A 16,858-nucleotide genomic window follows, 5' to 3' on the forward strand; every position below is an offset into this window, starting at 1 on the left:
TGAAATGACTGTTTGAAACGTTTTTTAGTTACTCAAGTTATCTTTGATAGTAGTAAATCAGTAATATTTGCTTCCAAGTCTAGAATTATCAAGATCTTGGGTCATAAAATTTTGATTATTTGTTGTCTGTGTTTCTCTTAGTTACTATTTATCATTATCATATCAGTCTTGTTTCTCTTACACCTTAGTTCAATCTGTTCATAGTTATTATAGTTAGATTATATTTAATATTATTTATTTTGTATGCTTATGTTTTTGTCTCGGTAAGATTTGATTTCCCAGTTGCCCTGTTTGTGTTTTATTCCTCCTTGTTCCCTTGTGCCACTCTCTCTCTTTCTCTATCTCTCTCCTCAGCATCCCTTCTCCTCTTTCCCCTTACACCTGCAGCCTGTTAGATAATCAGTTTCAGCTTGTAACTCCAGTATTCACTCTCTCAGCATTTAAACACTTATTCTCCTGTTATACTCTGTTTCTGCATGCATTCTGAAGAATGCATGAGTATCAATAAGTTAAAGACTTATTGATACTCATGCATTCCCACTTCGCCCTTGGCTAAGAACCAATCTAGTGAAAACTGTAGATCAGGGTTTGACGAAGCCAACAGTATGGAAATGTTGATCTTAGGATTCGTTTTGGATCTTAATGCATCAACACGTTGGCTGTGCCCAGAAACTCTGTCCATAGATGTTACAAACAGAACCGAAGAAAAGAGCGACTTTGATGGGTTCTCTTTGATTTACTTCCTGCAAAGTGAATCAAGATTTGACACCAGCCGTATATGGACACTATGTTTTGAAAAAATAAGAAACCTTAATTTAATCCCTATTTTTTTTTTTACTGATAGACTAAATGTTTTACAAAACAAAAACTTTAAAGATCTGTAATAGTCAGAATGATTCAGTTCAGAATTAACCAGTTAGACAGTGTTGTGCTGATCTTTACATAGAATGGTTTTACTGCCAAGACAGACTTTTGTCTGTTCACAAATAGACTGAAAAATATAATATAATATAAATAATCATTTTTAATTGGAGATGGTAAAATGCAATCCAGAGTCCATTAAAAACACATCAATAGCACTTTTATTTTGTGCCAAATTAGAATGGTCAGTTTCCAATTTTAGCAGCATTAGCAAACCCCCCAATATTTCTTGTTTCTACACCTCAGAGAAACTACCAATCCTACTGACAAAGTATACAAATATACAATAGAAAACATGTTCAGGGTGCAAATGTCAAATTATTTATTTTTTATTTTTTGGCCTCGGGTTACCCCCAGGCTTTTTGGCACCTGGGTACAAAGTCACATCACCCATATCAAAAACTACCTCTGGTCATTCAGAACAGCTTGCATGCCAAACAGGTGAAAGGCTTAACATATTTCTTTTATTACGAGGTATTAAAACTTTATTTTTTACTGTGCCTTTGCTTCAGACAGGCAGTTAGTCAAACCAAAAACAGAAAGAAGAAGAAAATCAAACACTTGAAACACTTGATACACGTATGTCTAGCATAGCAATCTATTTCAAAAGCTAGCATTATTATATATATATTTATATATATATACATATCTATTATTTGTATAACAGATATGAGCAGACATGGAAATCATTGTTGCCTCTGGGTACAATAAATTGACAAAAGAGCAAATGAGGTGTCGTTCTGCAATCACCTCAGTAAAGTCTCCAACAACATTACAGTGTCCTTTCGATTAGACTCATTCATCGACATTGTTTCCTTCTCATTCTTTACTTGTCCTCTGTATGCCTTTATTCACTTCCAACCTTCTTTAGCTGCTCTGGTTCCACCCTGACCATCTGAGAGTCCTCAGCTATTTCTACCAGACCCTGCATCTCTGGGCCATCTACATTCACCGGCTCTCCTTCTTCCACCTCCACATGCAGCCCGTTCTCTCCCTCTGGCTGTGCCTCTCCTTCTGTCACCTCAACCATCTCTGTGTTTTGCACTACCTCCTCCTCCCCTTCCCGGATCTTCTTCACATGGAAAGTAAAGGGGGGGACGCGGTACACGGTTGTCTTGGAGCGAGCAAACTCTGTGTGATCAGGAGTGAGGGATTTCTTGAACTTATCTTTGGAGCTTTTCATCTTTGCCCTCCGCTCCAGGTTGGGGGTCATGCGGGTTCCAAATTTGTTAATTTTTTTCTCGAGGTTGTGCTTCGTCTTCTCAAGATTGTCACGGGTTTTCTGCCTAGTCTTCTCCAGGTTCTCACGGGTCCTTTGCTTGGTCTTTTCCAAGTTTTCCTTGGTCTTTAGTTTAGTTTTCTCCATTTTTTCTTTGGAGAAGGCCTTCTTTATGTTGTCTACTTGCTGTTTGGTGGTGCGTTGGAGACGCTTTGAACGAGACTCTTCGATAATTTCTTCAACTTCAATTTCTTCATCAGAATTGAGATTTTCTTTAACTCCTTCTTGTCCATCCTCAGGTATTTGCTCTAGGCCTTCCACTGCTTTGCTTTCAGCTATCTCTGTTGTCCTGGGCTTGGATTCCTTTGGGGTCTTCACTTGGTCCTGATAGTAAAAAAGGAAGGGAGAAGAGAAAAAGGAACTATTAAATTGCTGAAACTGAGTGTGAATTAATCCAGATTGCAACATGACAAATACTTTTTTGGAAACAATACAACAATGTTATTTGATTTCCGGGGTACCAAAACTGGGATGGAAAGTGTGAGCATGATAGTATGCAGAGTGACGCATTATCTTAATATGCATTTCAAAGCTGCAGCTGGTGCAGAACGCCACCTAGTGGTGTAAAATGAACATCTCTAATAAAATTTGCAAAGATTTCAACCCAATAAGCATAATTTCTACTGTGTGACATATATATTAAACATTACTTAACTTTTGAGTTAAGTAAGATTTAACTCCAAAGCATATTTTCTGCTACTGCAATCAACCTATTTGAGGTCGCCAAGAACGTCTTGCATAAAACCACATTACTTCCTGTCATTTGGTATCATTTTTGCTTCGAACCCTAAACCAAGTCTTTTGAAAGACACATTTTAGGAGAGGTGAATGACAGAAATCCTAAATATATTTTATAGCCCCCCCCAAAAAAATATACAAAATCTGGAACCATTTGCATTTACATGCAAACTATCTATGTTTCATTATTCAAAGGCTACTATAATGTATGCAGTTTCACTTAAAACCCGCAGCACAAAAGCACAGCAGATTCACACTTGGTTGAATAAGTCTTCATAGGCAAATGAAGGAAAACAGAACAGGGAAGAAAAGCTTTGTGTTGAGTGTAGAAAATAAGCATTTTGGAAAGAGAGATGAACAGATTCAGAAACTCCCACCTTGTTTTTCTTTTAACCAAGACAGCAAGCGAGGAAAAGAAAGCTTATATTTTTATTCATAGACTGTTATGCTGGTATCCTTGAGGACACAAGGAAAGAAACAAGTGCTGAATAGGTGACAGGTGCTTTTTGAAGCCACTGACCATGACTTTCAGGACTAAAGAATGTGATTTCGCTCCTATCATGTTAACAAACAGGTCTTACATTGTTGCCAGATCTCCAAGGAAAGGTCAGGGTGAATTTTTTCTCTATTAGTTCTGTGGTTCAAAAATCAGAATTGTTACTTTTGAAAGGGTGTGCTGAGAACTTAAATTGCCATCTCACAAATATCCAATAAAAAAAACGTACTGATGTTATCCAAAAGTGTTTAACTTGTTTTACTTTTTTAAAATTTGAAGTCACTTCTGTTTAAACATTAAAAAGCATCTCAGGGATATATTTTTTTAATTGCTCCTTAGAGTAGACTTTTATTCTGTTCCTTTATTTTTATTTCCTCCACCTTGCTTGCCTAAATGATATTGATTTTTCAATTCATGTGTATTGTTGTTTTTTGTTTGATTTTTATGTTACTGTAAATAAGTTTAGAAATAAGAATCTTACAGTGTTATTTGATTTTTATTTTTAAAAACTTATTAACTTACGGTAAATAGAAAAAGCTTGGCGTATGGTCATATTTTGCACAATGTATCCTGTAACATGTTGCCAAAGACAGACAACTATTTTTGCTTGTTACCCATACAGCTGAAACAGAAGTAAAGTACTAACTGGTAGCAAATTAGTTTATGTTTGTTTATGTTCTCTGCCCTACCACTTAATATTACTTCCTTATCAATTCTCTTAAAAAATACAGTTCAAGACAGTGCTGATGTCTTTCATTAATCGTTCTCATAAATGTAAACAGACTAAATGTCTTCTGACAAAGGAGATGCTGATTTGTGAAGGTCCCCTACACAATCGAAATATATTTCAGTCCAATATTTTGATAGCAGGAATAAATTGTGGCAGTTAAACACCAGCACACAGAAGAGAACACCTGGCAAATATAAGATATGGATGATCAGCAACTCATAAATGATGTTGTAGGGGCGTGCTCCAGTGGCGTAGAGGGTAGCGCGCCCCACGTTTGGAGGCCTTCAATCCTCGATGCGGCCGTTGCGGGTTCGATTCCCGGACCCGATGACATTTGCCGCATGTCTTCCCCCCTCTCCTTCCCCCTTTCCTGTCAGCCTACTGTTGTATAAGGGACACTAGAGCCCACAAAAAGACCCCCTGGTGGGGAAAAAATAAATAAAAAAATAAATAAATAAATAAATGATGTTTCTATTGATAGAGAAAGATAATATGCCTTATGTCGGACTTATAAAAAAGAAGCACCTGTCAGAATTTTCTACACTGTTAAAATACTGCCACACAATCACAAAACATACATTGCCTCCATATCTGGTGGTGTATATATGGTGGCACTGGCCGACCCACTGTGTGTGTGTTTATTTTGAGCTGGCCTTTTCTGCTTTCTGGATTCCAACTACCCTCCTCTGGCCACCAGCCACTGCATAACTCGGCCCTACAGACAGCCCACCCCTCGCCCCAGCTGAACAACACCATCCCCTGCAGTACAGCAACAAATAAACACAGAATGCTGCAACCATAGTAACCACCTCATCATTACAGGCCATGCTGGCTACTGAAGATTGAGCTGAGCTGCATAAATAGCACATATTTATACATATATATGGATAGCTATATATGTATAGCTAAATATGTATAGCTATATGTATATATATATATATATATATATATATATATATATATATATATATATACACTCCGGTCAAGTTAGCAAATTTGCTGGATATTAAATTGTCCCACTAATCATTTCAATAAACAATAATTTTGTTGCTTTGAGAGCATTTAATTGATAATGACATAGTAGTGCGAGTTTGCCCTCTCTTAGACCAGTAAATTTGGGATGCAAAGAACTTAACGCTGGAACAGAAATCATAAATAATATGGATATATTATGGATGTATTTGTGAACAACATTAAGAAATGATGTTGCTGAAATGAGACAGGCATCTCTCAAAAGTGACAAAAACATATTTCATTGCAGAGATATAAAATAAATATGCAAAATGTTTGAGGCTCATAGGAATGTTGGTAACGTTCCTGTTTACAGTCCATTGAACTCTAAGGAAATCGTGATGACATCAGTGAACCCTGTTTGGGTTTCCAGCCCTGATAACAAAACATAACTGAGAGCCTCTGTTTAAATATGTTAAATCCATTAGCATCCCTGTGTTACCTTCCACTCTCCACAGATTTACTACTTCACAGCAGCGGAAAAGTTTGCCCGCTGTGTGAATGTATTCACTGACAGGTGCCAAGAGAGCAGGGACTAAGAATCTTTTGTTAAATAACATAAACCTTCCTTGTTGATGGCTCTTTCCAACAAGAGTAACTAAGTGGTCCTCATGGAAAAGTTGATCTTGAGCATCCTGTTTTTGAATGCTTCCATATACTTGGCTTTTTGTGAAGAGTGAAACAGGTAGGCTTTAAAACAAAATTAAATGATTCGGGAATAGAAAATAGGTTTGCAGACATAAAAAATGCTATTTGAAGCAGAATGGCCACCACTCTGAGATGAGAGCTCTCCTTCAGAGGGAAATGTTAATTTTGTAAATGTTTAAGGAAAGTTCTTACAACCAAAACATTATTGTACCTTCTCATGTCAACCAAAGGCTGTTTTATTTTCTGTACCACATGGGTAAGATTCAGTGTCAGCTAAAGGCGTGTCCATTTTGTCACCATGAACAAAAGCTCACAAAAGCACAATTTATGTACCATAAACTGCTGGCTTCTTTCTGTCTCCATTACCAAGATTATATATCCAGATGTTGTTGTGAATACCTACACTAATCTAAGAAATATTTAAACAAGTTAACTAAAAATATCCTAAATAAAAAATATACAAGAAAATTATAGTGAAATATCTTAAAACTGTTATATTAGTGGTAATTATGGTTAGATTAAGCTTTCACTCCCTGCCAATGCCAACCTTTTAATTCTTTCCAGTTTGCATTATAAATAAATCAGAATAATATCAAGCTAAATTAAAACTGAAAGTACAAGCGTCGGAAAATGTCAGACTCACTGTTTAGATAAGTCCGCACACTGTTAACAGATGCTCTTAATCCACCTACATCCATGCAACCATTTAACAGGCTGAAAGATAAACAGACACACACACTATTCCTTTAGAGGCAGTGAGATGAAAGGCCTCTTCAATGAGTCACAGGAGCAGCTGTCTTACCCTGTCCACTCCTTGCAGCTGTGCTGCTAGCATTCACAGTGAGTGATGTCTCTGACCGACATGTCGCTCTAGAGTGGGTGAAGGCCAAGGGAGAGATTGACCTGGGTTGGACGTTTGCGTGTTACATCTCTGCATGTTACATCTCTGCATGAACCTACATCAGGGTGCTTTGATGTCCAGAGACTGCTTGCAGGCTATAATAAAACCGCTAATGTACTCTGGTCATTAATTCTAAAGCTTCCTACACTGTCCAAAATAAACCTTTGACAATTCATAGGGGACTGGCTACCCGCCTATTACTGCTTTAGGTATTTCGAAGGTGAGTCAGATGACTTACGGCAAAATGCAAATTCTAGGGCATGAAGTTTTTGAGATATAATTAGAAACCTCTGTGCCAATGGCGCTGGACTAAACCACAGCTTATATACAGATTCATTCAAAGTGAGAGGTTTTATTTACCAGAAAGCCAGGTTCAAATGGAGCTCTTTGATTTCAATAGCTCAGGCTTTCCACACCTCTTGACTCTGAAACCACTGAAATCTCAGCATGGTTATTCACACTTAATGGTGTAAAATTAAGTTTTCCATTCCTTTGTTAATGTGAGCTGCCAAGAACACTGGAAACCGTATGTGAAGGTATTATATAATGAATTGATTCTCTTCAAGAGTACAATCTGTACTGACAAAGTGGTACATTAAGTAGACTTTTTAATTATATGTTTTTTCAGTCTTACTTCAACTTAGTTTATATGATTGTATTTCCTATAGACTACCTCACCTAAGATTAAAAAAAGAGTTGTGATAAATATGCATATTCTGTAAATATCTATATTTAAATAATTTACATTTACATAAAAAGGGTGTAGAATATTATTCATGTGGTTGTATCATTTTCTCTTCTTATGCATAACTTAGTGAAGAGGGAGTATAAATGTTTCCTGTGCTCTTAAGCCAAAACACCTACTTCAGAATGTTATTTTTGCCCATTGAAAATCTTGCTCTCAAGCTCTGAATCAAGCCATTGTTAATGTGTGTGAGGGAACTGAGGCATTTTCAGTGGAAAAGCTGAAATATATACTATGACTCATAGATTCCCACTGTCAGCAAAAAAATCTGTTAAAATGAAATGAAGTTGAGGGCATTTCGTTTACAATGGAGTCCTGTTTCGCAATTTTTGAAAGCAACAGTTCAATCTTAGCCTGTGTAAATGCTTGAGTACGTGTGCTCACTGGCATACAGTTAAGTGTTTGTGTGCAGGGAAAACATATCTCTAACATCATATTGTAGGTTTGTTGCATAGTAACTTATTTTATTAGTTTTTCTTGACTATAAAAGATAAACATGTCACTGTTGCTAAATAGTTTAAAAGCTAATCCTAACCCAGTTTGCAAAATGTTGCTCGCACTGAACCTTATATGGCTATTATTTTTATCAGTAATAGATTAATCTTCCAAAAATATTTGAGAGCTTGCAAAACCTGCTACAAATCCCCTGGTGTATTCATGCACAGAGCAAAAGATTGACATGCCAGTGAAGTATTGGAATAAACCACAAGGATGAGTTTGACTGTAGATTCTCACCAAAAACATATTGCTTTCATTGCCAAATTGTTAACTTAAAGCAATTAAACAGCTATATAAACGTTGCTCGGTCATCTAAAGTTTAGCTTTTGCTGAAGTTTTTTCTGGTTCAGTTTCACTTGCACTTATGAAGATGAAAAAAAATCTACTTCTAAGAAAATTTCAGAATAACAGGAACAAAATTACTGACATCTATATGTCTAGAAATATGTTACAAAGGTATTTCAAAATCGCTCCAAGAACATTTCAACAACTATTTAAGGTCCAGACTTAAAATCTGCCAGAGACAATTTAGCCACACATTATGTTTTTTAAATTATTATTATTATTATTATTATTATTATTATTATTATTATTATTATTATTATTATTATTATTATTATTATTATTATTATTTATTTATTTATTTATTTATTTATTTATTTATTTATTTATTTATTTATTTATTTTGTTTTATTTGTTTGTTTGTTTTTACAAAAAGTCAGGCTGATTTTGGTGGTACATCCATTAAATCTCTGTGGTATATTTACTATACCCAGGTCATCTGTGAAATTAAAATTAGTTTGAAAATCTGAAAAATTTCAGGACTGGAATAAGAGCAAAATTTAAAACAAGACTTTATTTTTAACACACTAAATGTATTTATTGTTTTTTTCAATGAACATGTCCACTTTCGAGTTTTTTTTGTCTTTTTTTGCTATCATTGTATATCAATTTATTTATTCACCAAGATTACACAATTTTTTCTATTGTGTTTTTCATCTTCCTTTGTTAGCTAACATAATCAATGCTAAAATCAATATATATGTTGTCAGTTTAGATGTTATTCAACTCAAAAGATGGATTAAATAATAAACATAATTGGGAATAACTTTGGTTGAGAAAGAAATATTCAGAATTGGTACAAAGTCAAAACATTTAGCTAGTGTTTTACCCTGATTATGTTTTCATTCATATGGGGACAAGGTGCCGAATAAGCTTGGAGAGTATCGGCAGCATTGCCCATAGTTGAAAAGTGGTATGAGGACACATATTTGTTCACTGGCCAAGTAGCTGGATGACAGCTACAACTGTTCAAACTAGATGTTTATCTGATCCGTCTTCCAGTTGGTACATCTTGTTTGCTGCCATGGGATGTAGGATGGGTTTGTGTGGAGAAATGAGAAGAAATTTAAATTTACCAGGAGTAACTCAAGATCTCTTTCTGGCATTGTTTAAGACAATGTTAATTATTTTGGCTGGGTAGATTTTGCTGATGAAATGAATATTCTACATCAGTCAAATTGAAGACCACATTTGGGATGGAGCCATGTCATTAAGCATCTTTTTTTTCTGTTTGTTTTTTACTATTTTCATTGCACAATTTATCACAGTACAATACACAAATGCTATGTTACAGATATGGTTTATATGGTAATAGTTTTGGTCAATTGGTTGCAACTTCCAATCAGGAGAAAGCTCTAGAAACCCATTAAATGCATTTCAGGGTGGATAAAGTAAGATAACATAAAACTTCAGGAACTGCTTTCGCAAAACCAAGACTTCAGCCACATTTGTGGAATATGCTTAAAAGTTAGGTTTATTTCTCTCTGTATGTTCTATAACTAAATGAATTGAATAAGATGAAATAACATTACAAGTAAATCCATTTTTAATACCAACTTTAACACAGGCAAACAACGGCACAAAAGCCCTTACAGGCAGCACTTTGAGCTAGTTTATCAAATTACACTTGTTTTGTTGTGCTGCACGGTCCATAAGCCTGACTGACAGGTAAATGTTTGAAATGTTCCACATCACTGCTTACTCAGATTTGTTATTTTTGCTTTGGAAAAGCAAAGAGAAAATAAAAACAATGCAGTGCCAAATGAGGCTTGCTTCACAGGGACATTAATGGAACAACTTTTAGAGAAAAAACAATGGTCTGCATTTTCAAAATATGAAAGAATTCCAAACAAAAGGAGGGGAAATGGTTGTTTTTGCTTCAGGGTAAACTCATTTCCTTCTTGTTATCAACAAAATATACATGTGGTAAAAGAAAAAAGGGAACCTCCAAACAGTAACCTGCATTTAAATGAGCCAAAAGAAACAACACTCTGGCGCCATGACGTCGCTCTCTGCTGCTAAAATAAGAGATAACACTGGAACACAAATATAAGAGATATTACCTTCATAGTATTAGGAGAGCGCTACATTTTGAGAAACACATTTATTTCTTACTTAAAATTAAATAAAGCATTAAGACATAATTTAAGTGCAAACACAAATTTATTTTTCAATTAATTTGTACACAGATGGGCCGGCATTATTTAGAATTACCATAAACAACCAGAGGACTCAAGGAAGTAGTCCATCTCAGATAAAGTATTAACGATAGAAACTATTGCTCCCATATTCAGTTATACAATATTGAAGAGAATGGCTCTTTACACAATTTTCCTAAAATAAGTTTTTTGAATGTATCATAGGTTTATAATTCTACTGAAAAAAGACAGTTTTTTTTTAAAACTTCATGCCATCTTTATCTAAAGTTCTCCAAATCTGTTCAATTGTGATGTAATTTCTTTTCTATTGACCACAACTGATATGTTATGGCAATATCAGTGCCATAACATATCATGGCCAATATGTTATTGGCCATATTATGGCCAATAACATATCAGTTATGGCCAATAACTGATATGTTATGGCCAACATAGCATATCAGATATCAAGATCAAATGTTGATCAAAAATTGTATAAAACTAAGTATATGTCTGTCATTGTATACACTTTTTTCTTGTTTTACATTTTACCTTTAAATAGATTTGATTGTCTTTCAGTTTAACTGTACAAAGCAAATGTAAAACAAACAAAAAAGAAAAAAAACGGGTGAAGTTCTGAAATAATCATCTGCTCTACATCACCAAAACTTGGTAAATTGAGGTGTTTACATTTTGGGGATTTATCGTACAACTTTGGGTTCAACTTAAAAATGAATGAACATGGGAAACAATTATTATTTAGTCTTAGTGCAATCTCTCTATAGACAGAAAATGGAGACAGGGAGTGTGTGCAAAGGGCTGTGGGTAATACTGGAAGAGCTATGCTATCAGTTCTGGATAAGATGTCTGATTGGGATTAAAATAGGCCATCTCGATTGTGGGAGCGATAAGGGGGGGTGGCGTCTGAAGTGGGGGTGCAGAGATGCCAGCAGAATGAATCAGAGCTCTATCTTTGTGCTGCATGTTGACTTCCTTTCATTCAAGTTACTTGGTTTTACTTGCTACGATCTGATAGGTAATTGAAAACACTTCATTGTAGAAGCGCTGACACCCAGTCTAAGCAGAGAAACAACAATTCAGAAAAGAGGCCAAAGGGCTTCCCATGGTTGGAATTATACGTCTGGAGTAAGAGAAACTATGCTGTTACAGAGACGGGCAAGTTGAAAATCTATGACAGAGAAGTGAGCAGTGGTGTACAGGGAGCTGTGATTGGAGCTCTGCATAGAGGTGTTAGAGTAGTCTGTAATTGAGAAGTCCTCTAACCCCCTGATAGAATGACCACATAGCTAATGGCGTTTTTGAGGAGCATCCAAACACACCCTGATTCCAGACGTAGGAATACCGTCTCACCATGTCACAGACGGGTGGGTTATATTGCATAAACTAGATGAAGACATTTGTAGAATTTCATGAAATTGATTCATACAAGTTCATACAAAACTCAGTGAGTCATCAAAATTTAAATTGCATAAATTTTGAAAATCATCACTTTTTTTTCTGTGCATAAGACCATATATTTGTGTCTGACATTCATGCCGGGTCAGAGGCTAAATACTGCCAATACATATCTTTCTCATTTTAGAAATAATGAAACTCAATTAAGCCCAATTCAGTTCAACTCAATTACAAACACCTTAACAATACTAAAGAAAAACTAAATGTAAAAAAGTAAAAACTCAAAGTTTCTTCAAAAACAAGACTTTACAACAAAAATCTTCTGTAACAATTTGTTATGCAGTGAGTCTGAAAAACTCCCACAAGAAGCAAAGGTTGTTCTGCTCTTTATTCCAGACAAATACCAACTTATTTATGCCACCACCTTAACGTCTTCACCCATGACAGAAATCTTGTGTTCACATTCAGGATGAAATGATTACGCCCACACGCTTCCACAGAGTAATTCTTTGGTTCATCATCATAGTCTGCAAACTTTAAAGTCATTCAAATATGTCTGGAGCTGACAGGTCTCAAATTTGTACTGGAAGTCTAGGGTTTATAGTGTTAAAGCAAATGGTGAGACTACAGTTTCCTGTGGTATTCCTGTGCTGCTGACCTCCTAGTCAGATGGGACACACCCTTCAGGGTCACAAACTATTGTCGGTTTGCTGTGGTTCATATCTAAAAAAATGTGGTTAGCACTGTCAATTAGCAGCAAGAAGGTCTCAGACTCAATTCTTAGACTGAGCTTTTTCTGCTTGAAGTTCTCCTTTTATAAATATGGGTTTTCTCCTGTTATTCTATCCTTTTCCAACAATGCACTTTGATATTAGACCAACTTTTTCATATTTAATGATTACTTTGCCATTTGGGCAAGTCAAAGGTTCAGCACTCCATACAAGCTCTATATGGTGCTCAAATAAGTACAAGACAAGTGATTGAGTGGGTCTCTGTTGGCATATCAGCCATTCCAAGCATTTGGCATGCAAAAATGACTACATCTTTATCAGTAAAGACAAGGATAGCTTAGAACAACATTAATTAAGTCCTTGCTTTAACATTTGAGTATGGCTTATAAAATTATAATAGCAGCTGAATATCCTATATATATTTGATATTCCTGAGCTGCAACATTCAGGACATTGAAATTTTTTTTAAAAAACTCTGAAAATTTTGAAACAGCCAGATCTAATCCTGTGCAACACCTTTCAAAGCAGTGTTATTTTTGCTCCAGAAATCTAGCATTCACCAACAATTTCACATTAAACAAGAATCTACATGCAGATAATTACCATGATAAGTGCAATTATAAATGAAGAGAAAACATGACTTCATAAATAACACTGTGAAGAATATCTATGTTATGTCCAGTCTAAATTATTAAAAGCCTGTTTTCTGTTCTGGGTTTAAATGTTGACAGTGACTAAGCCTGGGTGGTTGAATGTCAGATGTAATATTTGTGGCAAGAATGCTGGGACAACATTAATAACCACAGTCAAAAAGCAGGAGCAGCTTTGGCTGTTGCCTGGGCAGATTTCATCCACAGACAATTTAAGCTGTGTGACAGATCAAAGGTTTTAGACATTTGTGTCACTTTAGCTGATTTGATAGATAAGCTCATTCCAACAGCTAAGGATCCCTTCCAATTCTTCCTTCTGACTGATTCTCTAATTTTGATCAGCTGCAGTGAGTTCATGTTTAAATTCCATATTCACAGTCATTGCATAACAACAACCAAAATACTTGCACATAAATTCACATTCTAAACTTTGCCCACATTATTACAATAATGTTTGAGAAACTTGGTCTGATAAATTAGATACATGGAAATGAGGGGAGAAAATAAATCATTTTAAGTGTCATACACTTTAACACAGTTCACGGCCATGTCATTAATAAAATAATCATAGGGAAAATATGCAAGAAGAATATGGAGTAAAGACTCCATTGACTCACTGTTGGCTGCCTACCAGCAGTACCCTGATGACGGTGTAAATGTGATTCATACTGAGGGGAAAACCTTGCACTGCAGTGCAGTGAGGACACCCACAATGCGAGGAATATTTAAAAGCCTCTTATGTATAGTGATATGCAATTTGCATGTGGTAATCATGTCTTTATTGCTATGCCCTGCTGTTGCCTGGCAATGCTGGGCATCCCATCAGGTTTAAATATAAAGCTGCCATCCCAGGTTTCCCAACCCAGAAACTCCTAACTGTGCTGCTATTCTCGGAGAGGACATCCAGCAGTGTGACACAACACAAAAATACAGCACTTGCACTCACCTGGACAAAGAAAAGCAAGATGTCTCGCAGCACACAGTGACATATTTCACTCATCTTACTGAAATCTGAGCAAGAACGACTTTGACATTGTAGGTGAAACCAAACACACACACACGGATAGTGGCAAAGCAATTTCATGGAGTCTTGCCTTAACCTCTGCACTCTGAACTTCATTCCTTACATCAGGCTTACCGTATTTCTAATTCTAAACCTGTCTCGCTCTAACACATCAACACGCAAACAGAGTGAGTGGAAAGTGGTGAAAACTGGCTGAGAGCCAGTGCTGATTTGCATTGCTGCCAATATGTGACCTATCTATCACTTGGTCAGATAAACTGGACACAATACAGTCATCCTTTTGATTAAAAAAAAGTAGGCCGGAAGCCAGGGGCAACCACTGCAATATAACTGAAAGGCTTACAGTCTCCAAAACAGCAGGAGGCACCTGCTTTACTGAGTAATTTATTGGGGTGAAGTGCCTATGATTGGATTTCTGCTGGATGCCAACAGTGTAACCTGCTCTTGCGGTGCAAAGAGTTTGTGCCTGCCAATGTAGATCCCCAAGTAAGCTCCACACATGTGAGACTCGTCACCATAAGATCCCTCTCTACAGAGGTATTTGAGATTAACTCATCGTTTTTCCAGCAAGTGAAGCATCTGAGTTTATATAGGAAATTACTGCTGTATATCCAAGGGATTTTTTTTACAGAGTAGCTTCAACATTTGTCAGACATGACGGCATGTCGAGCTAAAAAGGAACTGCTCACTGAGGTAGCTATAGTCCTTTGACTAGTGCAGCTGACACTTCTTATTTTCTTGCTTCTTTGATTTCTTTAATTTTTTCAGGTCCACATCTTCAGGTTATTTCTAGTTTGAAGCTACTTCTTCTGTTTTGTACCTTTAAAACTGAGCCTGCCTTTGCTTACATAGCAGTCATTAAGTCAAGTACAGCATTATGCACCATAAACTTTAGCTTTGTCTTAAGACATCATCAAGATTAAAAAAAATTAAGCATACTTTCACCTTTCCTTACTCCAAACACCACTCTATCCTCAGTAGTGGGGCGTTGGTTCTGTCTCAAATAGCTTCACATGCCAGTATTTATAGGGCTTATATTTTCATTTACAACCAGGAGTCTTTATATAGATTTTATTGGGTGATCATATATGCCTGTGGAATGGAAGAACTTGCTACCTGCCCCAAGTTTTCCATGAAAGTCACAGGTTCTAGTCTGAACAGAAGCTGCACAGAAGCTTTTAAGGACAGGAGAGCTTTTGCTGACTACTTTGTAAACATCACAGCCTTGCTGAAGTTTTAGGAATGAGTGATTCTGAGATATATGTCATAGAATCTACATAGCCTTGGCATCACATCCTTCATCCTGAAAGGGCTACAGTCCTCTTTTCATTTCCACTAACAAGGCTCAACTCATGCCACAATTTGACTTTTCTCTCTGCAGAGATGAGGTTAGTAGATTCCTGCAACAGTCTTTCAGGTGAATTTCACACATCTTTTTCAAACCCCCCTTCAGGATGTGCAATGTACCAAGTAGTAGATTAACACATTACTGTGAAGCTTTACGTATGTCAATAGCGATTTCAAGATATTCATTTGAATCTGACTAAAGGTGTGCTATAAAATTATAAAAAGACATCTCTTCCACATTTCACCTGGTAGATGAGGACTTTGAAGTTCCGTCTCTTGAGCAGCTCGTGCTCGTTGCTCTCCAGCTTCTTGATCTGGCCCGCCTGCTTTTCCAGGTTACTGCGCACCGTCTTGACGTTGACGCTGACCTTACGCACCTTGTCCAGCATTTTATTGACTGTGTTGGCAGTGTCGACGTGGTTCTTGGACAGCTTCGCCAGCTCCCCTTGGATGGTTGACACAGACTTCTCCATGGCCTCCTGCCGAGCCTCGAGTCCATTCTGGGTCTGCTGGATCTTGTCTACCACACCTATGATCTTGTCTAGCAGAGACAGAACCATGACCCCGTTCATCTGAGCTTCACTCTTGCCTCCAGCATCCAGCACCAGGTCCACTTCTTCAGCTGGGTCATCGTCATCTACTGCTGGCTCTGTAGCAGCACCAACAAGAGCAACCTCTTCATCATCATAGGGTATATCAGCATGGGGTACATGTTCCTTTTTGACTCCTGTGTCTGCCATACCTTTCAACTAAATATACTACCTCTTTACCAAAATAAACAAATTATTCAGATAAGCCCTAGTCTGTTTTTCTTTCTTTTAAACAACTTCCTAACCTACTTTTTTGACTCTTTAGATTCCTTTCAGACAATCCTCTCTACCTCTCTCTGCCTTTGCTCTGGGATGCCAGCCAGCCAAGGGGAGTGGGGCCTCTCACAGCTGAAGCATGTGTGCCCTGACTCAAATGCCTCTGCTCTCTGCAAAACCACCCAGCCAAACAGTTCCCTTCATGCACCCAGCCTCCACCCAGTACCAGCCTACTGCTGCAGCTCCACCCCATTCGTTGCCTAAGCAGAATGTCTGTAGACCCCCTCCTCTTAGTGGCATAACACTCCCAAATAAAACAGCAAGGTGAGGCTCTCTAATGGAAACATCACAGAAAACATCTAGAACATGAAAACAAACTTGATGAAGCTCCAAAAGCAACAGCTGTTCATCTGTCTGTCTATCTGTCTGTCTGTCTA

At 36.9% G+C, this 16,858-nt stretch overlaps 1 protein-coding gene across 1 annotated transcript; it reads right to left on the reverse strand.

The window, feature by feature from the left end:
* Positions 1-1,219: 1,219 nt before the first annotated feature.
* Positions 1,220-16,630, reverse strand: cavin1a (caveolae associated protein 1a). Its single transcript, XM_044100045.1, has 2 exons — positions 15,861-16,630; positions 1,220-2,524 (listed from the first exon to the last, which is right to left on the reverse strand). The coding sequence occupies exons 1-2, from the start codon at positions 16,353-16,355 to the stop codon at positions 1,769-1,771; spliced, it is 1,251 nt and encodes a 416-aa protein (XP_043955980.1). The 5' UTR covers positions 16,356-16,630; the 3' UTR covers positions 1,220-1,768.
* Positions 16,631-16,858: the final 228 nt, after the last annotated feature.

The sequence above is a fragment of the Gambusia affinis genome, linkage group LG19 (assembly GCF_019740435.1).
Source record: "Gambusia affinis linkage group LG19, SWU_Gaff_1.0, whole genome shotgun sequence".
Lineage (NCBI taxonomy): Eukaryota > Metazoa > Chordata > Actinopteri > Cyprinodontiformes > Poeciliidae > Gambusia > Gambusia affinis.

Excerpts from the sequence above, each read along its gene's own strand:
- cavin1a (XM_044100045.1), bottom strand. The coding sequence starts at position 16,355 with ATGGCAGACACAGGAGTCAAAAAGGAACATGTACCCCATGCTGATATA. Across the intron at positions 2,525-15,860 it reads TCAAAGTCCTCATCTACCAG|GACCAAGTGAAGACCCCAAA; the intron begins GTGAAATGTGGA and ends TTTTACTATCAG.